The sequence below is a fragment of the Syngnathus floridae genome, chromosome 20 (genome assembly GCF_059516105.1).
Source record: "Syngnathus floridae isolate MCC-2025c chromosome 20, RoL_Sflo_1.0, whole genome shotgun sequence".
Classification (NCBI taxonomy): domain Eukaryota; kingdom Metazoa; phylum Chordata; class Actinopteri; order Syngnathiformes; family Syngnathidae; genus Syngnathus; species Syngnathus floridae.
In genome coordinates this window covers 6,568,420-6,595,040 of record NC_142432.1, presented here as the reverse complement: position 1 = coordinate 6,595,040, position 26,621 = coordinate 6,568,420, and the positions used below count along the sequence as shown (strand labels likewise).

The following is a 26,621-nucleotide window of genomic DNA, read 5'->3' as shown; positions in this document are numbered from 1 at the left end:
TCACGTGAGGCGCAATCACTTGTAATTGAAAACAGGTAAAACCAATCTCAACGTTCGGGACATAAAATCACACACGTGGTTTTCCTCCTGTTGGATGAAAATCCCGTTAGGAGGTACGTAATATGCACGCTCCAATAGCATCGAGGGGGGTCAAGATTCACTAGGGGGGGGGGATTTGGTGCGAGGGCCCCACCAACGAGTGTCATACAGTAGTGCAAGAAGTTGTCAGTCGATAAGGCTGGCATGCTGCAACGGCTCTCCGTGAACGTGCGTGTTTGCGCAAGTGGGTTGAAGGTCCTCCTCGCTTGAGCTGGGTACAGTTTGATGTCACCTCCCTCCCCCGCCCCCCCTTCCTCCTCCTCCTCTCCTCCTCCCTCCCCGCCCGAGTGATGATTCCCGAGGAGGAAGATGCGCGCGCTCACAGCCTTCCGCCGACCTTCGCCTGCTTCTCTCGGCCTCACCGACGCGCTGTTGTGGTGACGCTGCCACCGCCGCAGCCGGAGCGCCTCGTCGGCTGCCCGCCGCGGGACTCCCGGGTGCTTCGCCTGCTTTCCAGCGGCTTCGTTAGCCCCCCACCCCCCCGCCGCTGTCAGCCATAGCCAACGACGCCGCAGCCGCAGCAACAGAAGCAGCCGCAGCAGAACCAGAGCTCCCCCAAGCCCGAGAGCGAGGCAGATGCCCGTCGCACCGCTGTCAGCCCGGCTTCTACTATGGTGGAGTTCCCGTCCCTAAGCCCTTACTGGCCGCTTCTTCGCTTCCTGGTGCCTTTAGCGATCACCAATGTTGCCATCGACCTCGGCGAGCAGGTAAGCGCCCCCCCCTCCCGTCAACACCAACACCACAGCGCGCTCTCCCGTCCCACCCCCGCCTCTCTCCGGGAGAGGAAGCGGCTTGTTAGTATCGGCGGCTAATGCTAACGATGCTCGGCTCGCTTTACGCCGCAAAACGGCCGGAAAATGGAAGACGACGTTAACAGTGACGCGCAGGATGCTAGCCTAGCCGCAAGGGGGTGGGGGAGGTGGGGAGGGAGGGTCGATGCATATATGTGCAGTATCGGGTGTTGAGATGCTTCTGTCAAAGGGGGGTGAGGGTGGAGGGGCATTTTCTCACCTGCCCCTCCTTCCCGAGAAAGACTCAGGGCGTGAGGAAGTGGCGAGATGTAGGTAGGGATTAAGCTTATGTAATGGTCCTGTTTTCCTGGTATAAATAGCACAGCCGGGGTTTGTGCAAAAAGGGAAAGGGCAGCGGGGAGGGGAGGAAGTCCTCAGTCCAGGCCACTTCCTTATTAAAGAAGCGAGCTTATCAAACTTTTGGCATCCAGTGGAAACATTTTCTCGAACATACTTTTGATATTACTTCCGTGGGTCAAAATTGTCACTTAATGTTTTTTCTCCTAATAAAAAAATATAACCGTTTTTAGAACAAAGGCTCATATTATCAGGATGAAAGTCCCAAATCTAATAGAATACATTGTATTTTTCCAAGGTTAAGTTGTAATGTGAAAAAGAACTTTTTGGGTTTTGATACCAAAGCGATGTGACTGGTGACGTTTGATTGGTGGCGGTGCAGGCGCTCAACAGGGGCATCGCCACAGTCAAGGAGGACGCGGTGGAGATGCTGGCCAGCTACGGGCTGGCCTACTCGCTCATGAAGTTCTTCACGGGCCCCATGAGCGACTTCAAGAACGTGGGCCTAGTCTTCGTCAACAGCAAGCGGGACCGCCGCAAGGCCGTCACGTGCATGGCGGCGGCGGGCGCCATCGCCTTTGTACTGCACATCTTGATAGGTGCCTTGCTAAAAAAAACAAACCCACACGCCCTGGCCCATTTCCTGTCAGTGCCACTGAGGCAACTTTTGTTTTGTTTTTCACGCTGCAGCCTACACGGACCTGGGCTACTACATCATTAACAAGCTCCACCATGTGGACGATTCTGTGGGCCACAAAACCCGCAAAGCCTTCCTCTACTTGGCCGCTTTCCCTCTACTGGACGCGATGGTGAGCACCTGCTGCTTCTCAAACTTTTATTTCAACTGCTGTCAGCCTCCCCCTCCCAAAAAGTAAAAACTAAATATTCCCCAAAATTTGAAAGCCATAACATTACATTCAGTGATACTTTTGTGTACCACTAGAGGGAGCCAGCATAGCAATGTATCGTGTCGGGCTTGTTGTAAAATCTACGTTTCTTTTGCACGCAGGCGTGGATTCACGCCGGGATTCTCCTCAAGCACAAGTACAGCGTCATCGTGGGCTCGGCCTCCATCTCGGATGTGGTGGCGCAGGTACAAAGTCGCCCTTGAGACTGCCTCAGTTTAAATCATCAAGCCATAGAGCCGTCTAATAGGAAAAACACTTTGCTGCCATCTTGTGGCAATTCTCTGCAATGACTTTGGAAATGGCTGTGCAAATTTTGCCGTTAGCTGGTGCGCATGTGTGGTTTACCTGTGTTAAAACTGCCATGCGTTGCCGTTCAGATCGTGTTCGTGGCCATCCTGCTACACAGCAATCTGGAGTGCGTAGAGCCCCTCCTCATCCCCATCCTCTCGCTCTACATGGGCGCCCTGGTCCGCTTCAGCATCGTGGGGCTCGGCTACTACTGCAACATCCACGACACGATCCCGGATTCCAGCGGAGCTGACGTCGGGGTAAGTCTCGGTTGGTTCTCGGAGGAGAAGCACGTCGCCTTTTTGACGTCGTTTTGTGTCTGGCGGCAGGGCGACTCCACCATCAAGAAGATGCTGAGCTTCTGGTGGCCGCTGGCGCTCATCCTGGCCACCCAACGCATCAGCCGGCCCATCGTCAACCTCTTTGTGTCCAGGGACCTCAAGGGGACCACCGAGGCGACAGAGGTGCGCACTCTTTTCCTTTCACACAACAAATCTTAGGATTTGAGGAAAAAAGATTGAAAAAAAAAAAATCAATTACAAAAAAAATTACACATCTTAAGATTTTGGAATTTTTTTTTTTTCAATCAGTCGATGTTGACTTTCATTTTTCTTGAGAATTAGCTGTAAAATCTTAAGTACTCGTGGTTGGTATTCGTACAGCAAATAAATATAATGTCAATTGTCAAAGCAAAGAAAATAAACATAGAATTGTTTGTTTCGCTGATGAAATTAACAAGGAAACTAAAAAAACAAAATCTCGCTGAATCAGACTGTTCTGTAATGGTTTTCTGTTGACAGTGCCTGTGTTATTTTTGTCCCTGTCAGAAGTTAAAAAAAAATCCTTTGTGGCTTTTCACTGAACTTTTGTCTCAATACATTTGGTGGAAAAGTTCAGGTGTGTATTTTGGGTCTACCAGACTTGGAAGGTCGTGTTCTGCGGGCAGACGGCGGCGATGCTAATTTAAGTGTCCGTGTGCCAACGCCAACTAAGTCCCATTGGAGCTTTCCGGCGTGCGGTCAAGAGGCCCACAAAGCCGTTTTGGCGGAAAGTCCTGGAAAGGAGCGGCTTCGCTCAGTTCAGCTCTGCTCTGCTCAGCTCCTCTTGCTGCTCGCACGGGTCACAATGACAGCAACAACAACTCGTATGTTGCACGCGGCCGCTGTTCAGCAAGCGTGCTAATGACAATACGGTCAAGCAGCGTTATGCTAACAGTTTCAATTCAATCGTATATAGCAAGCAAAATCTGAACACAAACGGTGGCGCAACACATGTTGACAAAATTGAGAAAATATTTGCAGGCATATATTTTTTATCCTTTGCTCACCAACAACTCTGTTTTGTTTCGTCACACCAGGCAGTGGCCGTGCTGACGGCGACGTACCCAGTGGGTCACATGCCCTACGGGTGGTTAACTGAACTACGAGCCGTGTATCCCGCCTTCGACAAGGTACGCTACACTTCCGCCGTGAGCCCGGGGACGTTTGTGCTAACGCCAACTCGTCCCTCCTCACCTCCGCCAGAACAACCCCAGCAACAAGCTGAACGCCGGCACACCAGTGACCAAGTCGCATATTAAAAAGTTTACGTTCTGCTGTCTGGCCCTCTCGCTCACGGTAAGATTCATTCAGCCGCCGAATCGCCATGTTTGGATATTGCCTTATTTGGAGCTTTTAAATGGATTCGGAATCCTTATCAGGCCGTTCGTATCGTGCCTCGTGTGGAAGAAAAGAAGAAATGATGAAAAATTACACTGATACAGTTTCAACGGAAAGTTGCTCGGCTTGTCTGACAACCGAAGCGCAAAATTGCCATCATCGTCATGCGGCAATTAAGTGTAGACAAGCTGGTGCAAGGCGACTTGACGTCACGGGACAGAAGCGAGGGCCCCTTTCCCGTGACGTGATCTTCACGTGAGCCCCCCAAAAAGAAGCTCTGGATTGACAAGAGCAGACACCAGGGGACAAGGTCAACATTTGCCATGTCAGGCATGTACAGTAAGCGGGCGCCCAACCGTTCACATGGCCCGCCCGGATGTTTGGCCGGCTCGAGGTGTCGGGTTGCACCCGCTCAGAGAACGAGAGAGAGAAGCAGAGCAGGCGCAAAATAGTGGAATTCAGCAAGGAGGTTCTGTTCCAGTGCATAAAAGACATCACTTGACACATTCCAAAATCTGTGTGGTGGAAAACAAGCGCACCCTCGAGCTCCATCACCGTCTTTTGTTTCAAAAAAGCTAAGTGAGCAAAACAGCTTTTTTTTCCCCCTCGCCTCCCTCCCTTACGAGGTATGAGTGCGTTTCCTCATGCTACGACTTGTTTACCACAAAGTGGAGGCGCCGCCTAGCACCCGCGGGTGCCTCCGCTCGGCTCAGCCGCCTGCTGGTGCAAATAACGGTCGGCCGTCACACTTTCCTCACAACACCTCTCGCTTTTTTGTTTTTATACTTCCGTATTTCTGTTTTTAAATAAACGGGAACCGACTATGTGAGCAAAAGTTTTGGAACTTTTGCCATCTACTGGAAAAAATTGCCCTAGCTTCCGCTGAATGGCTTTGTGATTAAAGGTCAAAGGCCAACAGTTGAGAACATCAAGTGTTTTGTTGTTTGTTTTGCACATGCAGTTGTGCTTTGTGGTCTTCTGGAGCCCGCATGTCTCTGAGAAGATCCTGGTGGATATCATCGGCGTGGACCACCCCTTCGCTATGCTCTGTGTGGTGCCCCTTCGCATTTTCTCCTTCTTCCCGCTTCCAGGTAAACAAAACATTCAGAGGGGATAGAAAAAGTCTACACACCCCTGTTGAAAAGCTACCGCAATTGTGTTCAAAATCAACCGAATTCTTTCAGACTCGGTTTATTTTTAACACAGCCACATCACCCTTCTATTAGAGGGTGTGCATACCTATGCAACCACATCATCGCTCTTTATTTTTGGTCTTATTTTTTTTTTCCACATCACAAAATCCTGCCATTTTGACAAGGTGTATAGACTTTTTCTATATGCTATAGATTGGTGCTAAGGCAGCTGTTGATGCTTGTACTGTGTGCATAGTGACGGTTCGGGCGCACCTGACGGGCTGGCTGATGACGCTGAAGAAGACGTTTGTTTTGGCGCCCAGCTCGGTTCTTCGCATCATCGTGCTCATCACCAGCTTGGTGGTGCTGCCTTACATGGGGTAGGTACAGCCGCCACCGCCGTCACGCTCGCTGCCGCCATGTTCGATGCCGCGCTGACTGCTGTGTGTCACAGGGTTCACGGGGCCACGTTGGGGGTGGGCTCCCTCCTGGCGGGCTTCATCGGCGAGTCCACAATGGTCGCCATAGCAGCCTGCTATGTTTACCGACAACAGGTGAGCGAGCGCTCTCGTGCTTCAATGGCACAAAACACAAATGGCACTATTGTGAGGCTTGTTTTCGCCCGCAATATCCTTTGAAGGGCAGTGAGAAAGTCTACACACCCCTGTTCAAACGGCAGGTGGTTGTCACAGAATAAATTGTGTACGTTACAAGCTCAAGGTTTATGTTTTGTCCAGCGTCACAGCGAGCTGTCCAACGAGCTGGTGGTGGAGGCCGAGGACTCGGCGCCTATGAGCGAGGTGCGCTCGCCGACGGACGCCGTCGAGGAGCTGCGCGAGGACGATGAAGCGCAGGAGTGAGCCGGTGGACTTTTTTTTTGTTTTGTTTTTGGTTTGTTTTTCTTTTTCTTCCCGTGGGGGAGACGAGAGAAGGACGGCGGGAAGTCTCCCCGCGGACGGCGCCCTCCCTACCTGCGTGTCGACGCACACTGTAAACAAAGCCATCTGAGCGTTGATCTAACGAGTGTACATAGCGTCGTGGCTTTCTTGGTTTTTACTCGTCAGCAAGACAGACGAAAGACGAGGGGACAAAATCCACACATGTGGTGGGACTTTTTGATGGGTTGTGCAATTGTATCATATCACACCATCTTTTCTAAAGTGGAGTTTTGACGGCACCGAGGGATCGGGAATCCCTCTTCACCATTTTCTTCCTCCTCATCACATTTACTTTGACGGAGTCTCATCTTCATGTGCTGTATATACTGTACAGACATTCTTATTTGGCAAATAAATTGCTTTATTATGAATTATGTCTTTCAGTTTCACTTCAGCCTTCTGGGCAACGCTTACATTTATTATTTTCCCCTACCATTTGGCTTATATTTTTGCATTTTTAATGATTTTACTGAATGCATTTTATATTAATTATAGTTTTGAATGTTTCTGTATTTTTTTTCTCATTTTTATTTCCCCTGAAATAATTTTCTTTTACACATTTAGTTTTCTAGTGTTTTTGCATTTTTCATTCGAGTATTTTTTCCTCCACTTTTAGATATTCTTTTTGAGTGATATACTTAATGTTTTGCCAATGCCCTGAGCATGTGTGACTTTTTCCTACCTGTTCACTCGAATGGGAAGCGACAGACGGGACCAGAAGCCATCTGATTCTTGTGCTTTATTGATGAGCAAGAGACCACATTCATTCACTCTTGTGCATTTTTGTCGTAAGGCAACGGGGAGGAGCACGCGGGCGCCTACTGCCACAAACTCCTCCTCCTCTCTGGCTTGGCAGAAGGCAAGGCGTTACGTTACACACAACACTGGCAGAAAAAAAAAAAAAGACCCCCGCGCTCGTGACGCGAGCACCTGATTTCATCTTTCAACAGCAGTCTGGATTAAAATAATAAATTAATGAGGTCAACCGAAAAAGAGACGATTCCAGTGTAGGTAAGGGGGGGGGTCTCGGGGTGTAGACAGACCTGAGGTTTTAGGTTTGCATGGGAGGCGAACTCAGCTGGCCGCCGCCGCCGCTCGCTCCTCCTCCGTTTCCTCATTGTCCTCTCGGTCCACCCTGGCGACGGGCACGTTGTAGTGGCGATCGTCCTCGGTGACGAGGCTAACGCGGGGCCACTCGTCTTTGTGCTCGTCGGGGTAGTAGGCCACGAATTCTTCCGTGTCGGCCATGTACAGGCGGTATACCTGCAGGGTGCAGCGCAGGGCGTCGCCCAGTAAGCACATCTCCACCTGAAGAATGCAAAGACAAATTATAGAAAAGAAAAGAAAAAACGGCAGAACAATTAACAACAATTAAAAGGTTAAAACAGGAAGAACCACTAATACTGGAAGTGTCACAAGCTGGAGTTTATAAACTTATCGAACTGGAATGACTCATGGCCCAACTTCACGTCAGCTGTATTTTCCTTTTTCCAGTGAAAAATATCCCTTGGCTGGCATTTTAGCACTAAGAGATGTAAGTGCATTAAGAAGTGCCGCTCACCTGCTCCAGCCCGGCGCTGATGCCCACGCGACTCAAGTGGTTGGCGAAGAAGTCACGCGGGCAGCGGGAAGAGTCGCGTGCAAACAGCAGCCAGCAGAAGAGCGGCACGTCGTGGTCGCCGTGCATGCCGGCGTGCAGCTGGCACGCGCGGCGCAACATCAGCAGCTTGAGCGCCTCCAGTATGGCCACTTCCTCCTCGCCGCCCCGGAAGGAGTCCTCGCACAATTGGCGGCGCTCCACATCTGACGAGCAGTGCGCCGCCGTGCACCACTGCGGAATGGGTGAAGGTATTTTTGCGTCAACTTCCTCGTTTACAAACGTGAGTACGGGGTGCTCAGTTTGTGAACCTTGTTCCGGAGGATCTCCAGGTAGCTCTGAAGCCGCTGGGTGACGTCCGGTTGCGCTTCAGCCTCACCCGGAAATCTCCACTGAGCCGTCAGGTCCTGCGAAAGCTTCAAGAAAACGCAGCTTCTTAATTTTTTACCATTTCTTCGGTGATGTAACCAAGCTAGAAGCTCGACGCAAAAAAAAAAAAGCCAAACAAGCAAATGAGAGTTAATGTGTCAAAGAATGACAAAGGATGATGTGTAAATGTTTGACGGCGAACCCAGTCATAATTGGACTTTGAGCACGAGGGAGGTCAAGGGTTACCGTGGTTACGTCATCGTCCTCATCATCGTCCTTCTGAAGCCACGTGGGCACCTGAGAAGCCTGAGAGAGCACCTGAAACAAGGTGGCCCGCAGGGCGCAGTAGTTGTCCCCCCGCACTTGTCGAAGGCCGGCAAAGTGCTGCGACAGCTCCGCGTAACCCTGCAGGAGGTAACACGCCAAGTTGTTTTCACTTCAATGGCTCTTCAAAAAAGATCAAGCGCAGTTTGTAGGCACCTTTTTAATGAGAGCACTTTTGGTGGTGTTTCCTCTCCATTCTCGCTCGCCATACGACAAAATATCCACCGCTGGGCCTAAACTGCATCTGGCCTCCACTGTGGGACAAACATGGGTGACAACCCAGCACGGTATGACATCATCACTTGTGACTCGCTGACACCAATTGGCTCAGAGGAAGAATCCGAGTGATTTTAAGCAAGATCCATGGATGAACTCACATGCACAGCTCTCGAATGGCACCGCTTGTGTGTCATCAGGAGACGGCGGCAGCTCCTCTTCTCCTCTGTACAGATCTTCTTCACTGGGAATGATGCGGGGGAAAAACAACAACATGACATCGTTGTAGGATTTTAAAAACACGTATGGTGGAGGAAGAGCTTGTGGATAGGCTACTGGGTTGTACTGGCCGGAAATGAACTTAAAATAATTGAAATTGAACTGCACACCTGCTCCTCAAGCCGCCTTCGATGGCTGTGGATTCTTGTGCGAGAATTTGCGGAGCTTGCTCCGTCAGCTCGGTAACCTCCACGTCGTCACCCTCAGCGACTGCGGGGTGACCTCCGTCTTGGTCGTCACCAGCAAGCAGGTCCAAGACGTCCTGCTGGTTTTGCTTGGCTGGCTGTAAACTGCAGAGAGCAAACATTTTGATTGCCTTGTTGCAGGGTATAATTAAGTGTTCGCAACAAAACCATCATGGACAAAGGTTGTGGTGCGCATCTGCCCCCTTGTGGACATGCAGTGAAATAACACGTCCGTGAGGAATGTTTGTTGTTCTGAAAGACGTTGAACCCTGCTGACCTGTCCGTGTCTTCAGGCGTGGCGGTGAGCGTCTCTGCCACATGGTTAAAGTATGCAGGGCGGCCCTCGTCACCGCCCCCTGTCGCTTCTGTGGGCTCCGCGGGAGCATCAGGGCTTTCTTCGGCTTGGCCAGACATCAACGCTGAACGGTCGCCATCTTTGGAGTCCTCGGTCACCAAGCTACATGCAGAGAGAAAATAAATTATACTTTCACAGACATCTTTTTTTCCAAGCCACTGGATCATAAAGAATTTTGCTTTTGGCAAGTATGATTCTCCAACAACAAAACAAAGTAAAAGTGAGCTCTTGACGTTTATGAAAAATAACATGGTGATATTCGAAAGCATTTTTTAACATTTTAGGCTTTTGCATCACGTTGCTCTTTTTGTTTATTCTCAATCAATAAACAAATGTTCCCACTTGTTTTTTGATGACTATTGTATTTTGATCACAAACACGGTCAGAAGGAGAAGACAGGGTGAGTATGTTTCTCGTGTTGTGCTGTCACATGACTCACCAGTCGGGCTCAGGTGTGTTCTCGTGACACTCTGCGGCCACCGATGCCTCCTGAGAGTCGACTGAAGATGGCGGGTCTTCATGCTTCCAACAAAGCTCCGTCGGCAGCGTGCAGCCACTAGCCACTTTGGAACCCACCTCGCCCTCGTTGTCGCGCCGGCAAACGTCTGCGTGCAGTCGTGCTTCTTGTGGGCCATCATCTAGGTTTAGAACCTGCATGGATGAGGCTGGACCCCGGTCGCCATCTTGCCATTGGCGATCCGCTTCTGATCCGAGGTCAGATGTTCCTTTAGCGTCCAGAAAAGTTTCCAGTCTTTCTTCTCCGATGGCGCCTTCATCGAGCGTGGCATTAGCGGCGGTTTTGTTGGACGTGGCTTCCCCCATTAAAGATCCATTTTCCTGCGCAGCCATCGGTTCCAACGCGTCAAATTCCGGAAGAAGTTTCACCTGCAAGTTGTCGGTGTCCTCTACTTTTAAGGTCACCGTGTCAGTCATACTCCTAGGTGACACAAAAACACTCAATAAGACAAGATTTGTAGGCAAACAAAATGCAGCAGCTTTCACACACACCAAACATTTCTTTGCGGGTGTCTGACCTTATGCCCTCATCGCCTTGCGGGCCACATGTGCCATCTGCCGTCGCGGCTAAGTGGCCTGTGGGCCCGACGGCCTTGGCGTCATCCTTCAGCAAACCGCTTCGCTCCTCGAAACTGCCACAGGGACTCTTTGGGCGACAGCAGCAGGAGGCCCCCATTGGAGTGCTCCCCTCAACACATCTGCAGGGGCCCGACAGTGTCGCCTCGGATCCTAAGAAGGCAGCTGGACCTGGACGCTCATGCCTGCAATAACAATGTGAAGTTATCGCACAGTATTATAGAGGTGTTTAGTTTTACAATTGGTTAGATTCATTCTGTAACCATAGTCTGGATTACTAACACTTCATTTTATCACCATCCAAAATTTCAATGTATGCTTTTCAGCTTCAAAAATAAAAAAAATATGTAGAAAATTCAGCATGTTCTATCGATTGCTTTGGCCTAGCTCCTCATCATGACCCGGAAGTGACGTTTGATGCGGAAATAGCATTTGAATGTTGCTACATTAATGCAAACTGTAAAGTGTACAGTTTAATACTTTGATTGTATCAAGATTCACTGCTAGTAATTTGAGAATCTGATGGCACGGTGTCCCGGTTGTTTAGGTCAAGTTCGTGTTCGCAGGGCTATGTAGTATTAAATAAACGCAGACGAATGTTGACTCCCTTTAGCAACACTTACGACACACATTCGATATTTCACATCGCAGATGATAACAAATGTAAGCTTAAAGATGTGCTTGGACAAACGAGTGGAAAAACAACGCGTTCAACTGTCACGTCGCGACGAGACAAAAATATTCATCTGGGTTGAAAAAGACGCGGAATACCTGAGAAGAGGGCAGAAGGAGTCCAAAGTCGACAGACAGGTTTGAGCAGGAAACGAAACAGCTGCTTCGGCCTTTTCTTGGGAAGAATGACACCAAGCCAGCAGCTTGGGAAACTTTGAATAGGCAAACCAAACCAACGCGCCGCAATATGAGACTCCACTCGACGCGGCTACTTAAGAACAACAGCGCCGCGCAGGGGAGGTTTTGAATTCTGCGTTGGGTGGACGGAACGTTTGCTTGTTTAAATTAAAAAATGATAAATGAAAAGAAATAAAAGGGGGTGATTTGGAGCGGGGTGGCAGGAGACGGACTCTCCTCGTAGCTTGGGGGGCGGGGTCCGCTGAGGGTCACGGCTCCAGGTTGATACCGTGACGTCATCGTGGGACGCGCCAAGCGTTGCTACGTTCACAAACACCTCGGGAATTACAGTGTCATATCATTGACGTCCCCAAATTTATATAGAAAATCATTTTATTAAAAACATTTGACTTACATCTAATGACTTAATTGATCCATTACTAAAAAATATTAAATTCATCCATCCATTTTCTATACCGCTTGCCCCCATGGGGGTCGCGGGCTTGCTGGAGCCTATCCCAGCTGTCATCGGGCAGTAGCAGGGGACACACTGAACCGGTTGCCGGCCAATCGCAAGGCACACAGAGACAAACAACCATCCGCACCCGCACTCACACCTAGGGGCAATTTGGAATGCTCAATCGGCCTACCATGCATGTTTTTGGGATGTGGGAGGGAACTAGAGTTCCTGGGAAAAACCCACGCAGGCACAGGGAGAACATGCAAACTCCACACAGGGATGGATGGAGGTGGAATCGAACCCGCACCCTCTGAACTGTGAGGATGACGTTGTCTGAAACATTATTCAAATATATTACATTTGTATTGAGAAATTATTTCAGAGGTACATGATTCCAGCCATACACAATCTGTTGTCCTTCATATAGAGCGGCATCCACTTTTTTGGATGTCAATCAGTCCCCCCGATTATCTACACTTCGAACACATTATGTTGGTTGCATTTCAATGCCATTGTGGGTGCTGCTTAGAGCCCAAAAGGGGACAGTTGTGTCAATGCCCCAAGATTTCTGGGACTGCTCGTATTGTCGGTATATAGAAAATGTCAATTAAATATTTTCCAACTCATTGATGTGCTCCAACAGCCCTGGAGGTAGCCCGAGCTCCGCAACGATGTCCCTGCAGCTCTGCACCAGCTGGCTGAAGTTTGTCGCACGGGCATGAGACGGGGAACAAGTGTTGCTCCCACCGCCCACGTGATGTGTTGTTTGACAATGTGGAGGACAATCCGTGTCCATGCAGCAGTCGCTCTCCTGACAGGCCTTAGGTGATGCCACCCCGAGCTCCTCCAGGCTCTCTGCCACATCGTCAGCACTAGGATGGGGCAGCGTCTCCATGGCCTTCATGATTTCAGACACGATGGAATCCTCGTGCTGCGAAACACTCTGCAGGAGAGCCGCCACGGAGGCGGGGAAGGGCTGGCCGCGGTGCTCCACCTGGTACCAGCTGCCGATTGCGCTGAAGAGAACCACAGGAAAAAAAAACATTAGAAATGAACACAGAAAAGAGACAAAAGTGGAAATGTTATATTTCCTCACTGATTTGAAGGGAAATGCTATTGCTATAGAATATATGCTTATGAGTATTGCTATATTGTCAGTCTGCATGCGTTGTTGGCCATTGTTATCAAATATCAGGTAGTCAGGTTACCAAACAATCCCTCGAAGTCGTCCAATGGCCCGAGTCTTGGCCGCTCCCTCGCAGAAGCCCTCCCTGAAACCCACCTCCAGCGCCGCATCCTCGCCAGCGTCAGCGCCATCCACGTAACCGTCCTGACCATCAATTAGATATAAAAACAAAAATAGGATTTGGACGCTCCGGTTCGCCACACTTGTATAAGAGAAGCAAAGTGATGAAAAAGACCTCCTACCCTGTTTCTTCTCTTCATATTGAGCGCCCATTCTTTGGCTGAAATGTTAAGTTCGTCTGCGTTCTCCTCAAAAACGTCGTCCATCCCGTTTGACACCGCTTTCAACCACGACATTGTTGCCAAATTGGCGAGAGGAAGGCAAAAGTGTCGCCGCCGCAGATTCCGCTGTTGTTGTTGTGACGTCACACGAGAAGCTTCTTCTTCGACGAAACAGTGACCAGCTGCTGTTTAGCAACACCGCCACCTGTAGAACAAATTGCGACAACGCAACATAAAAGCCCTGAATTCTTAAACGGAGAAATCCTACAGGGGACGCCAGAGCATTGTGGTTAACTTAGTCCGCGGCACGTCATCTGAGTGCAAAAATGTAGGTACACAAATGCATTCAATATTTTGTACAAATGTACTTTAAAAAAAAAAAAAAGATACACCATATTGCCGCATACTCAGTAAAGTACTATATGTATTTATGTAGGCCTATGATTGCATTAAAGCTCGGAAAGATTCAACAAAATCCCCCAAATACACAAAAGTGAGCATAAATAATAATCTTTAATAAGGCAGAATGTGATGAAAAGACAAGCCGTCGTCTTCTGTTCTAAATCATGTGTTGTTTACTTGTTGATGTTATTACGGTCATCAAACAAGCGCCAATGTTTAATTTATTGCCGTCCGGTCCATCTTTACAGCATCCTGTTTGACTTTTGAACACGTCATGAGTGCCAAACGTATTATTGGGAGGCATCAATAATGCATTTCAACCTTGTGCGGAAAAAAATCTCAGCGGGATACATTAGAGCAGTGTTTTTTTTTCTTTCTTCCAAGTAGCACCTCAAAAATACTTCAGTCGAAGTATGAGCATAATACAGTGGCGTGGTAGGAAGAGAACAATATACACAATTTATATATTGATTTATTTAATGTACATTTATTCATTTATTTTCCGAACCGCTTTATTAGAAAAAAAATAGACACTGAAACCTGCTGTACAAATCAAACGTTAACATCGCTAATATAGACTAATAGAAAATTGCACTTCAATAATGATTCAAATGAAACGTACTGCACAATAGTTCTGTTCCTGAATAGTATATCAGATATTATTGTGTGATATCATGCACACGTTTTCTTTATAGTCTCCTTCCCAATCGAACTTTATTTCTCCTACTCCTGCATTTCCCTCCAATTTCCGAGCGTGTTCATTTTCGGTGCCTAATGGCGTGTCATTTTGCCCCAGAATTAATCCTAAGAATCAAAACAGATTTTCCAGGGAGCAATCTTCCATCAAGTATTGATTTTCCCCCCCCCTTACTCACAGTGGCCGAGCCTGTAGTCTCTAATTTAAGATGACAGGCCAGCAACACAATGGAACCAGCAGAGCACCTTGGGAGCTCTTCCTCCTCTTGACGGATAGATTGGGAGTTTACACCACACTTAGACCACGATGTCCTCTAGCCTTTTTCCCCCCTAATCTTGGGGGCACGTAGGGGCAGCCATCATTAGGGGGCCGCCTTTGAGCGATTCACAACTCCCGTTGGTCATTTCCAAGAGGTGTAAATACGTCACAATGCAAAATGGCGACAAGGACACTCCGCACTCATCACTTTAATGACTAGATTTTACTTTACACAAAGCAACATTGAAAGCTGAATCTTTAGTCAATATTTTTGCTCTATTGGGGCCACAACAGAAAAAAAATACATCATACTATAAATGCAAAATTTCCCATTTCACCCTAATAATGTTCACGCAATAACATTTTAAGCGATAAACATTTTAACATGCTAATAATGTGCTAACTTTCACATAACTTTTCCTTAAAGGGACAGTGTGTGGAATGTTTTTGCCATCTAGTGGTGAAAAACATGTCAGTGGATGATGTTAAAACTCTTGAGATTAAATTCATATTTTATAAAAGATAAATAAACTCGCAGGATATTCCAAGGTCAATAAAAGTTCAAAGTTTGTTGCATTTTGGTGGCACTGTGATGATTTGAAATATTAAGAAGCCTCTTCAAGTGCCACTTTTTCAAGTTAAGCTCAAGGACGACATGTCGCTATGATTGCTGTCGTGTTTACATTAAATGCAACTTTTCAAGTGTTTCGAGGACACAAACTCGAGCCGCATTCCCCCTTGAGCTAGCGGCTCGTGTCAGCGCAATTACCTTCGGCGTTGCGGATGATTCACTCATCCGGCGGCTAATGTTTAACATCACACACTGAATGTGTAGTTGTGGAAGCTTTCTAGTCTTGTCGAAAAGACAAAGCCGACTAGCATAGCGGCGCCACGTTGTTTTCCTTCTTCAGCAAGTACGCGGACAGGCGTGCCGCCAATCTTCATCGGCCAGCGCAATTAAAAAGCCAAACAAAAGAACATCACAACACGTCTGCCAACAGAGTTGAAATCCTCCTCAAAGACCAAAAAAGCATCCGTCTTCTTATTAATAATGGATCTGCTCTCTATGCTTTTTTTATTTTTTGTATGAGGATGATTTTATTATTTACTAGTTTCCTCCTTTCGTCTTCAAAGGCGTCACGGCGGACAGGAGAGCCAATAAGGTGTCAAACTTTGGAGTTTGCTTTCAAAAGGCTCCCTTCACTTTTCTTTTCTTGGCTCTTGTGCTTGTTTGCCGGTTGTCGACGAGAGGCCGCACGTCTGCGCTGACCCCCTCTGTGCAAAAAAAAATATATATTTGTTTTGCATTTGTCAGCAAGCAGCCCCTCCGTGGCCTCCTATAGGCTTGCCGGGGGTGATTGAAAGAGGCGGCGAGGTCATTTGAATTCTGCTTTTACTAAACGCTCCATTTGTGCAGCTTATGAAAGACGCAATGTTTTTTTTTTTCTTGAAGAATATTTACACTCCAAGTTGTTGAAAACACTTTTTCTGTTGACCTGTATAAAGCTGTATTGGCAAAGAAATGTCTTGACGATTTTGACGTACGTAACTTGATAAATTGGAAAAAATATGTATGTAAAATAAACAACAATCATCATAAAACTTTGCAAAATTGTGCAATAATTTCATTTTAATGATTCTCAAATAAATAAATAAAAACTGCGCACACTTTATATGAAGAAAATGAACAAACAAAAAGACAGGCACCTTAATGTCAAACAATTGTTTTTTTCCTCACGTTATGGTGCGAGTCAGAGTAGACAGTCTCGAAGCTTTTCTTTGTTTTTCTTCATTTTTAGAAATAAAAAAACCCTGAAAAAAAAAAACTGCTGTATGGTAAATGACCAAAACAGATATTGCTCCATCATGGATTAAATACACTTCATTAGCATGATTTAAAAGGACAAAAACAAAAAATTAACCTCTGCAGAATGTTTGAGCTTTGGTTCTCGAGTTGGTTGAATAAATAAATAAATAAATAAATAAATAAATAAATAAATAAATAAATAAAATGAAGTAACATTTGGCAGATGATAGTTTACAAACGTTGCGTATGAGCGACACCAATAAAGCAAGCACGCAATCAAAGTGAGGTAAAGGTGGCGGGCGCCGTTGTCGTCTGTACACGTCTTCCCTTTTGAAGAGTTTTTTTTTTGGGGGGGGTGGGCGGCAAGATTGTCAAGGTGGTGAAAACGTTTCTATACAATGTGCATAACAAGTCGACAGCTTTGGTCCGGCCCACTTTGCAAAAAAAGCAAAATAGAACAAAAACACTCAACCCTGCATATATATAGTTTTATATATATATGTAAAGTCAAAGGTCAAAGGTCAGTCAGCCTTGTCATCACATTAAAGGGCTTTTCTTGACCAGTTTATTTCGGGGGCTTTCAGGAGGGGGAGGGGGCGAGGCTGCTACCGCATGTAGAGAGAAGCGTGACATGCAAACATTGCTGACATTTACATGGCTTGACGTGACTTTTTTTTGTTCTATAGGCTTTATTAGTCATTTTTGGGCTGTTTTTTTTTGGTGTTAAAAGTGAGCCGATCGGGAAAAAGTCCTTGAGCTGGAAAAAGTCTCTCGTGTTCTTTGGCTATCAGGCTTTGGCAACGCACCACCATCATAATCATCACCGTGATCATCCTCATCGTGCGCGTGGTTTAAAAACGGCTGTCAAAGTTGTACAAAGTCAAAAAAAAAGAAACATCTTGATGATTAACGTTGCCATCCTGATGGAATTGGCCTGCGATCGCCACGGCATTCGGTATGTACACGGAAAGAAGGGAGAAGGAAAAAAAAAGTGTCACTTTTGGCTTCCTCGCGTCTGCGGGTACAAATGTAAAAATGCACATTAGAAAAGTATTTCATACTTTGGTAAATAGTGTTTTCATTTGGTATGTTCTCCCCCGGCCTCTCACAATTGGTTTGACCTGTTTGTACAGTGGTACCTTGATTTACGAGCTCCCTAACTCTGACCACAAAAAAAAAAAAACCTGGGCTTGGCAGCGAATAGGTGACTCCGCAAAGGGGGTCGGGGGGCTCCACCGTATAGGTCCTAATAGAATTTTGTGGGTCCTCCAAATGCTTGGATGCTGTGAAAAAGGCTGACAGTCATTCAGTCCAATTTTGGCGGGAAAAAAAGCCACCGAGCGCCGCGTCGTAAGTCGAGGCACCGCCGAGCATCTCTCCTCACATCTCTCCTCATATCTCTCCTCACATCTCATTCACGGCCTTGTTTTTGGTTGAGTGAGAATCACGACGACGACATTGAGTTTTTTGGCTGGGAGCGAGGGATTTTCATTTGGGGATGTCACGGAGCGGGTCGGCGAGGTCCAGGGGGGGCGGCGGCGGCAGGACGGCCCCCCCGCAGCCACCGTTGTCGGGCTGCTTGAGGCGCTTGATGGTGTTCTTGAGCGCCTGGCGCTTGTTGCAGAACCAGACGCGCACCACCTCGCGGTCATAGTTGAGCTTCTCGGCGATCTCTGTCATTTCCTGTCCCGACGGGTGCGTGTTCTTCTCAAAGTGGCTGTTGAGGATCTCCAAAGCCTGCGGCGTGAACGAGGTGCGCCGCTTGCGCTTTTTGGAAGGCTCGCTGCCGATAAAGTCGCTCAGGTTCTGCATGCCCGAGCGGTGGCGGGCCTCAGCCTCCGCCATCCAGCGCTCCAGAACCGGCTTAATCTTCTGGGCGCTTTTAGGGGTGATGTCCAACTTCTCAAACCTGGCAGGATATAAAAGGCCAGGGTTCAGTTTGCCTGTCAGACTGCTAGCTATCGTGCTCTCTTGGGCTTCCTGCGGTAGGAAAAAGTGGCTTCTCAGGATGGTGTGTCTGGGGAGAGTCGAGAAAAAAAAACAAGCTTACTCAAAAGCTGCCCGTCGCCCCACCCAAAAAAAAACAAAAAAAACAAAACAAAAAAAACTCCACTGGCCCAGGAAGTGTCACAGCACGTCTATTTCAAACAAAATGTTGTCCCCGAACGCCGACCAACTACTTTTGTTCAAAGCGATCAACGGCAGCTTGAAACAATCAGCAGAATGTTCCTTTGGAATCACAACATGAAATTTATTTTATATTTTGAAGGGAAATAATGATTTCTTAGTGAGGGGGCGGGACATCGCTCAGCCCGCCCTCCTCCCATGTTAACCAAAAGAGAGTTAACATCCGCTTGACACGCACACACGTGTTTATTTTTCAAGCTAATGGCTTTTAATGTATGTTATAAATATTTCAATTATGCCTGCTTGTTAATAATGCATGCTGGGACTGTTTGACATGAGGAGGAGCAGAAGGAAGCGGGAGCCGCGTGTGTGTGTGTGTGTGTGTGTGTGTGTGTGTGTGTGTGTGTGTGTGTTAGTGTGGGGCGTTTCACATTTTATCGGCCGTCTGATGTTGACGCGCTGAAATTTTTAAAGGTTGTCCAATGTGGCACGGTGAAAATATAGAGCAGGTGATGAGTCGTGAAAAACGGATGCTCTCCTGATGACGCAAAGCCAAGGCCAATTGAAGGACGGGCGCGGAGGACGATTTGGCGCCGCTCACCTGCAGATGGCGGACTGGCTGTAGGCGGGCCCCTCGGCGGCGCTGAGGGCCTGCCCCACCTGAGTCTGTGTCAGGCCCAGCGACAGGCGTCGGATCTTGAAGGCTTTGGCGAACTCGCGAATCTCCTCCAGGTTGACGCCGTCCACCTCGCTCGGGGCCGTGCCGGGTTCTGACGAGCACAATTTTGTTACCTTCTTAATAAATGACAAAGTGCCGTTTATGGATAACACAAAAGCAGTCACTAAAATAAACCACTTTTTTTCTTTGCATTTAGTCTAAGACAACGGACACTTTATTTCCTTTTATGGCATTTTTACTAAAATTTTATAAATTTCTTATGAATTTTTTGTGCATGTTTTCACACCAAGATTTTGCATTTTACACAATAATAATTGTGCTAATTTTGGTTTTAGTTTTTTAACACAGTTGATAGGTCAATAATAATAATGAAGAAATCTTAAATATATGTTGTAATACATCAAAAAATAACATGAATGTTTAATTAAACTCTTCCAATATAAAAAACAAAGAATAAATAACTCAAGCTAATAATACCATACACATGTTTGAAATCTATGATAATATAGGATAAAATATTTGTTTGAAATTTACTTTCCACACTTAAAATATAAAGCATTTAGCAAAAAAATATTATTTAAATCTACTTTGAAAAGCAGATTTTTAAAAATATTTTATTGTAATTCTATTATTTTCATGAGTAAAAATTGAATAAACAGTTGCCCTCCCAAGATGCGCCCCTAATTAAAAGAACGTCCTCAATAGTAATCTCTTCCAATTGAAGCCCCATAATAAACAAAAGCAACAAAACCCGAGTGATTCCAACGCGAGTTGTCAGAAACGAGCGCCCGAGTGGAACGACTCGCGCGGCTGCCGACAAGAAAGAGACAAAAAGTTGCGGCGCGGCGCAGCGCGCGCTAATGAGACAAATTGACGGCGGACGACAGGCGCGCTCTGGCATCCAGCTTTGCCAAGCAAAGCTGCTGCCGCCTGTCAATTATTCATCGTGGTCATTATCAATAAATTATTAAAAGAATCCTCCAAGCGTGTTTAAGGCAAAAATCCATGGGGCCGCCATCTTGATTCAAATCTTCTGTTTGTTCTTTTTAAATCTAAATTACGATTGACGTATAGTGGAAAAATAAAAGTAAACAAAATGGTTTTAAAATTTGCATTTTGCACAGTAAATTATTCTTTGTTATTTTTTATTTTTGGTGGTAGGGGGGTTGTTTAGACTTCCTCCATACTTACTGCTGACGAGTTGTCCCACACTGAGCGCCGAGGAAGAGGAGGGGGAGGTGGAGGAGGAAGAGGAGGGCCGGTGAAGCGGGCTGTGTCGGTGGGCCAGGTGGAGCAGGCCGGGCTGCGAGGATGACGATGAGCAGGACGAAGACGACAGGGAGGACGAGGAGGAGGAGCCGGAGGAAGCTGGGCCGCACGCACCCTGCTGAGAAACCAAAAAAAAAACTTCAGGTGAACTGTTTCAAGCAGTGAGCAAAATCAACAGTGATGAAATTTGCCACTTCGCAGCAAAGCGAGTTTGGCGCTTTTGACGTCCTGCTTTTGACTTTTGTAGGAAGTAGCGTGTTTGTTGTTGTGGCTGGCTCCTGGAATCAAATGCTAATTCCTGACGGCTACGCCGCGCTGGCACAATAGCGACATGGATGTACTCTTCTGCCGGCTGCGCTTTTACAACATCAAGACGGGCGGGCGCCTTGTCATCTCGCCGCCTATTCATTACTTTCGGGCTGCTACGTGTTTGCTCGCGCTAGTCAACAGCCGAGCCGAGAGAATTATCCAGCTTGAGTGGAAATATGCTCGAGCGCGTGTTCCTGACAGGCGTAAATGATTGGTGCGAGCGAGCGTCGAGGCTTTTAAATGCAGAGCCGGCCGCCGCTAAACATTATTTTACAAGCGTTCATGGAGAGCGACGGGCAACTTTTCAGGTGGCCCACCTGCTGGCCGGGCTTGATGGGCGACAGCGTGATGCCCTGCGTGTTGATGACGGGCAGGATCTGATTGCCGATCACCGTGGCGATGATCTGCCCTTGTGCGTTGGTCAGCAGCTGCGGCGTGATGGGCGGCACCTGCAGCGTCGCGTTGCCGGTTCCCGATTGGCCGCACGGACCAGCCGAGTTTGCCATCAGAGGGATGGTTCCGATGATCTGAAACGGGGGGAGCAGCTTTGAATGTCTTCCGAATGTTGCTCGTACAGACAAAAGCAAGCGAGGCCAGAGTGGACTGCTGGCAGCAAAGGTCAACACCGAGTACCTGCGTGTGTGTTTGTGTGTGTGTGTGAGCTGGTGCACACCATTGCCTGCGTTAGACATCATGCAGCGTGAGCGCTTGCATGCGTGACCACAAGTGTCTGAGTGTGTTCAAGTGTCTTTGTGTGTCTCTACTGAGAGCAGATAAAAACAAAGAGGGCTCTCGTGGGGGGGGCTATTGCCCCCCCACCCTCACACCTTCATCCTGTGTTCTTGTAATCAGGAAGGGCAAACGCAAGTGTTGAGTGTCAATGCACGGATGAAGGTTGTTCAATCTGCCCCCCCCCCGTTAGGCACAACTGCCACATGATCCCGGTCCAGGAGTCGGCCAAGACCTCAACTCATCAAGAAATCCATTTTCAAAGATGGTTGACAAGGACAACAAGACCTTTTTTGTCTTCGTCATATCCCAAGTTTACACAAGTCAAAACAAAAAAAAAAAATAGACGAAAACTCTTAAGTCAGGTCGCTCTTATCTCAAGGATCCGCTTGATTAAATATTTGACTTCAGCTCAATTGTTTGCTTTTCAATTCTTGCCCGTGGAGCCTCATTTAACTCGTCTAAACTGTTAGCATTGCATGGCTCCTGCGATGCGTGTGGCCCCGCCCCCCACGTCGCCACCCCCCGGCAACATCGCTTTGACATAATCGGGGGGATCGTCGCGAGCAAGGCGGGCCGGTAATCTGTAATTCATCCCCGCCACGCCTCATTTGGCTGCGTTGCTTCACATTAGGCCGCAGATAATTTCGCTCTCCCGGCTCGTGTTCTCGTCCTGCCACTTAGCATATTTTATTGCCCCCCCTCCCTTCCTCGACGAGCTCCCCGCTTTGCATGCTGGCGTGGCGCGGCGGGGGTAACTTGTTCCGCTCAATTATTCATGGCGGTCGTGGCGCTAAGTGCTTGTTCCGTAAGCATCATAAAAAGGGCGGGCGGGCGACAGCTTGCTTTGGAATCTTCTTCTGATGACACTCCGGGGGCCTCGCCGACTCGCGTTCACCAAACGTCACCTAACGCAATGTTGATCTTTCTTCTCCATAACCTCCGCTTCTTCGTCATGTGCAAAAGGTTGAATTAATTATTCTGAAATATATGAGATAGAGCTAGAAATAAAAGATGGGGAGGAAAAATGTGCTGACATTTTTTTTTTTTTTTTTTTAAAGCTGGCTTCTCCCTCCTCCATATGAGGAGGAGGTTTTGGCTGTTTGTTTTCCTCGTGCTTCATCCTGCTTGTAAGCAGCCGTGGTGTGAGTGCCCACCCCCTCCCCCCCTACGTCCCTTTCTGTCTGAATAATGCCGGCGAATAATGAGTCGGTCGGGGAGCAAAGGCTGCAGCCCGGGGCTTTGACCGTCTCGCTGACCTGATTATGTCAGGCACCGTCAGCCCGGCCCAAGACACTAGCAAAGCGCACAGCGCGGCGCAGTGCCACGCGCCGCGTCGACATGGGTCGGCGCCGCCGGCGCCTTTGGAAACCACTTGAGTCCATACTGTCTCATTAGCTGCGTTTAGCATCAAGAGCAGGCGTGAGCCCGGGCGGTGAGTTAAACGCCGCATCATTGCTCCCACCGAACACGCTTGGTGGCTTCTTTGGACGGAGAAAAAAAAAAAGCCAAAAAAAACCCGCTTGACTACAGTGCCATCAAGTCAACATCTGTCCGTCCGTCAAACTCACACATTTGCCTGCAACAAGATGATTCATTTGCCGGGACTTGGCCATGACAAGCGTCATCATTCAAGCGTCCGGCAATTGTGAATTCGACCAGCTCAGCGTTTTTTGTGCGCCTAGCAACCAGAAGGAGGAAGAGGAGCTTTTGTTTGGCGCTCACCTGTCCTTGCGCGTTGGTCACCAGCTGCCCGCCGCCTCCTTGCAGGTTGGACAGAGCGTTGCCGAACACCTGCGAGCCGGCTGCCATGGCCGCCGCTGCCGCCGCCTGGCTGGCAAGAGGGTTCAGCGGCTGTCGGAAATACAAGCACGAGATTAAAAACAGCCACAAGTTTCTAAATGTAGCGTTTGCGCGCTCAGTGGCGCAGAGGTAAAATTGGGGCAAGAGCGGCCCGCTTGTCCTGGCGTGCACGGCGGGCTTCCAATCCGAAGATCATCGTGTTAGCTAAGGCCCAGCGCCGTACATTATTATTACACTTTCTCAAATCTAATGATAAGGGAGAGGCGGGGGGAGGAAATCAATACTTTTTCATTGACAGTAAAGGTTAAGCACATTAAGAATGACACGGCATTTGTCTTATGAAATCATATTTCATGTCGGCAGCTCCCCTCAAATTGGCCGTGATTGATATTGCCCACAAAGTCTTTTTCTTCCTTTATTGTCTTTTTATGTCGTCTTCCCAGCGGACTGCGTTTTGGCAGAGCTCATCTTGAGGACGTCTCAAACACGTGCTTGTATTTCGAGTCACTTGTACGAGTTGAGATACAAGTTGAATATGTTCAGAAAAAGCCTTCAAAGTTCTGACGGCAAAATGCGTGTTTATTTTTGTGTTAACAGCCAATTACACAGCGAGGCATCTTGATTGGAAACCTCGTCGATAACACCTCTCCTTCCTGTTGGGTTAAATGGGCCTGAAAAGCCCGCATGAGCGTTTCCAGAGCTAAACAGGCCATTTTCCGCCACGGCGACTCCTCGACGGGAGGGAGCAAATGACAGGCCCGGCCGAGCCTTGGCGCTGATTGTTGGAGCAGATCAACAACCGTTTGTTGGTTGGCGTCTTTACGCTAGCTCTATGCTTTTGCGGTTTGAGCCAAAGCTTTCATTTTCTTGGCGGCGCAATATGAGAGGCTACGCCAGGCTAAATGCACGTTTGGCTGTAATCGCCGCAAAGTGCGGCGTGCTGAGACTTTTGTTTTAGCCGGAGGGAGGCTCGCCCGGCGCGTGTAATCGCTCAAACGGGGGGAAAAGTCGCCCCGCTGCCAAGCGTAGCCACGCTAGCAGACCCCCCGCTGAAAATTTTTGAAACAAAGAAAATGCCGTTTACTGTTGTTGTTTTAACTTTTCCTTTTGTTCACTTTTTTTCCCAAATTTAGGGAACAAAATGCTACGCTGACTTTTATTAGCAACCGGGGTGAAAAAAAAAGAAAGAAAGCACTTTTGTCCTGTCGTGTTCTTGATTGTGACGTTCTTGTAAGTGTGACGGCGGCTTTTCTTGTGAGTGCAAAGAGCTCATACGGCGCCGAGCGTCGTCCCCGGCAGGAATAAGGGCCGCGTTGTCACAATAGGACAAAGTTGCGCCTCCAACATGCAAGTTCCTCCCCACACGCTTGATGTCATCAAGTGTGACACGAGAGCGCACACACGCCGCCGCCAGGCCGACTCTTCCCTCGCGCCCTTCGGTGCTTAAACATCAAAATGCCATTAGGCCCTCGCAAACACCTCCGCACTGGGCCATCTGTTGCCCACCGCTGGGCTTCTGCTGCACACCTTGCGAAAAATAAAGCCTGCTGGCTGCCAACATCCCCCCCCCATGGACGGATGTCCAATAGTGAGGAACTAAAAAACAAGACATCCAGTAAAATGCACCTCCCACATTGCAGAAGGACAAACGGCCGGAGGGAGTGATGTCATCGGAGACGTTTGAGTGACAGCGAGTTAAGGCGCCGTCAAATAAAAGGCATTAAGGCGCGGCCAAATGGAGGCGTCTAACGAGGTGTGATGCAAATGAAGGCGGAGCAGAGTCGTGAAATCGTCCAAGGCGACGATAAAGCGGTGATGGAGTGTCGGGCGGCGGCCGTCAATCTCGCCACTCGTTACCGCCCAGCGGAATTAAGCACGCCTTTAATCATGCCATTAAATCCCCCTCGGCCCCTTTTCTGATAATTGGGACTCTTTCTGGATGTGTTTTCTCCGCTTTTACACCAGCTTCCGCTCAGATTTTTTTTGATGGCCGACGAATGATCGATGAGATTTAGCCACCTCAAAGAGATTCAAAGACACATTTGGTGCAATTGACATGTTAATGCTAACACTCCGTACAACTACGGATGGGAAGCGTTAGCATTAGCATGTCAATAGCATTTATTATGATAGCGTTAAAATGGGAGCTTTTAGAAGGAAAGAATATTTGAACACCAACTGTGGAGCAACTCATGGAGACAAACATGCAGTCATGACTTCCCAAAGGTCAGCAAATATTTCAGATGTCATCAAACTTTTCTTTGATTTCATTTGGAGGATCCCTTTTGAAGCGCGCTGAGCGCAAAATGTCTTGTGTGCGCTCTGACATCTCAATATAGCCTTTGAATGACTTTAATATCCCGCTAATCAATGTCCAGTGATCTTTTGATGTTGTCAATTTAATATGGGGAGGGTCAGCCGCGGCGCGTCTCCATAAACACAATAAAGGTAAGTGATGACTCTTGGCTGGCCGGGTGCTCTCCAAAAAAAAAAAAAAAAAAAAATGCGGCTAATGAAGAGAAATGGAGGAGTTGTCATGTGTCAGCGACCGAGCGCCCGCCCCAAAGACGAATGGCGACGACTGCCGGGGGGCTCGCCGCCGCGCCCGGATCGATCATTCGCCCGCCCTCTCGGGCTGGGACAAAAATACGAACGGTGGAGTCGTCCTCGGATGAATTGATGACATTTACATGGGTAGTTGTATCGACCGCTCCGCTTTTCGCTTTTTTCGACGTTGAGGAAACGCCAAAATGGACGCCACCGCTTGCAATGAAATTTAAGGCAACCCAAATCTGAAGTTCAAAATTCTCCCTGTCCGCTCTCCACGGGGGTTAATTACAACCCGGGGGTCTGTCTACCTCCTACCTTCCTCCTCCACAATTTACCAGACCACCTCTGTCTCGGCTGCCGACTGCACCCCAACATCCGAGGGGAGGGGGGGGGCAAGTGCTGCAATTACCTCTTCTCTCTTTCTTTTTCAGCAGGCTGACAATCAGCCTTCATTAGAAGCCCCTGGCGAGGAGCGCCGTGGCGGCCAAGGTCAGCGGCTGCCAAGCGCGGCGGCCCGTCGGAGGCCTTGCTGTCTCACACTGCTCATCTTTCCTCACCTCCCACCCCCCCCTGCATCCTCCCCCTTTGTCTCCGGCCGAGCGCCCTCCACACACTCGGTTTACTGCCATAAAGGCGCTGGAAAGACGCCACCGGCCTATTATGCTAACACATGTATTAATCGAGCC

General features: G+C 48.2%; 4 protein-coding genes across 9 annotated transcripts in view; 1 reads left to right on the top strand and 3 right to left on the bottom strand.

Moving 5' to 3' along the window:
- The first annotated feature begins 110 nt into the window (after positions 1–110).
- Positions 111–6,483, top strand: LOC148381021 (progressive ankylosis protein homolog). The gene is made up of 12 exons (XM_088363809.1): positions 111–806; positions 1,570–1,786; positions 1,878–1,996; positions 2,197–2,280; positions 2,473–2,643; positions 2,713–2,847; positions 3,741–3,833; positions 3,907–3,999; positions 5,003–5,132; positions 5,431–5,554; positions 5,629–5,728; positions 5,912–6,483. Exons 1-12 carry the CDS (start codon positions 711–713, stop codon positions 6,032–6,034), a joined length of 1,485 nt encoding a protein of 494 aa, XP_088219935.1. The 5' UTR covers positions 111–710; the 3' UTR covers positions 6,035–6,483.
- A 353-nt stretch (positions 6,484–6,836) lies between these two features.
- LOC148381020 (uncharacterized) lies at positions 6,837–11,653 on the bottom strand. The gene is made up of 11 exons (XM_088363805.1): positions 11,301–11,653; positions 10,472–10,714; positions 9,877–10,374; positions 9,360–9,539; positions 9,008–9,187; positions 8,780–8,862; positions 8,559–8,656; positions 8,325–8,483; positions 8,021–8,125; positions 7,674–7,943; positions 6,837–7,420 (listed from the first exon to the last, which is right to left on the bottom strand). The coding sequence occupies exons 2-11, from the start codon at positions 10,627–10,629 to the stop codon at positions 7,187–7,189; spliced, it is 1,965 nt and encodes a 654-aa protein (XP_088219931.1). The 5' UTR covers positions 10,630–10,714; positions 11,301–11,653; the 3' UTR covers positions 6,837–7,186.
- A 100-nt stretch (positions 11,654–11,753) lies between these two features.
- Positions 11,754–13,477, bottom strand: LOC148381019 (protein YAE1 homolog). Its single transcript, XM_088363818.1, has 3 exons — positions 13,267–13,477; positions 13,047–13,168; positions 11,754–12,854 (listed from the first exon to the last, which is right to left on the bottom strand). The coding sequence occupies exons 1-3, from the start codon at positions 13,378–13,380 to the stop codon at positions 12,446–12,448; spliced, it is 645 nt and encodes a 214-aa protein (XP_088219944.1). The 5' UTR covers positions 13,381–13,477; the 3' UTR covers positions 11,754–12,445.
- A 2,797-nt stretch (positions 13,478–16,274) lies between these two features.
- Positions 16,275–26,621, bottom strand: part of pou6f2 (POU class 6 homeobox 2) — a 35,555-nt gene continuing 25,208 nt past the window's right edge. For 4 of the 6 annotated variants that reach the window (XM_088363877.1, XM_088363878.1, XM_088363881.1 and 1 more), the window contains 5 exons: positions 23,308–23,436; positions 21,171–21,380; positions 20,467–20,662; positions 19,198–19,366; positions 16,275–18,486 (listed from right to left, as the gene is read on the bottom strand). In XM_088363877.1, coding sequence (XP_088220003.1) covers positions 17,958–18,486; positions 19,198–19,366; positions 20,467–20,662; positions 21,171–21,380; positions 23,308–23,436 — 1,233 coding nt within the window. In that variant the 3' untranslated portion in view covers positions 16,275–17,957. The remainder of the gene's footprint in view (positions 18,487–19,197; positions 19,367–20,466; positions 20,663–21,170; positions 21,381–23,307; positions 23,437–26,621) is intronic. The other 2 variants (XM_088363880.1, XM_088363879.1) reach the window with 2 other exon arrangements.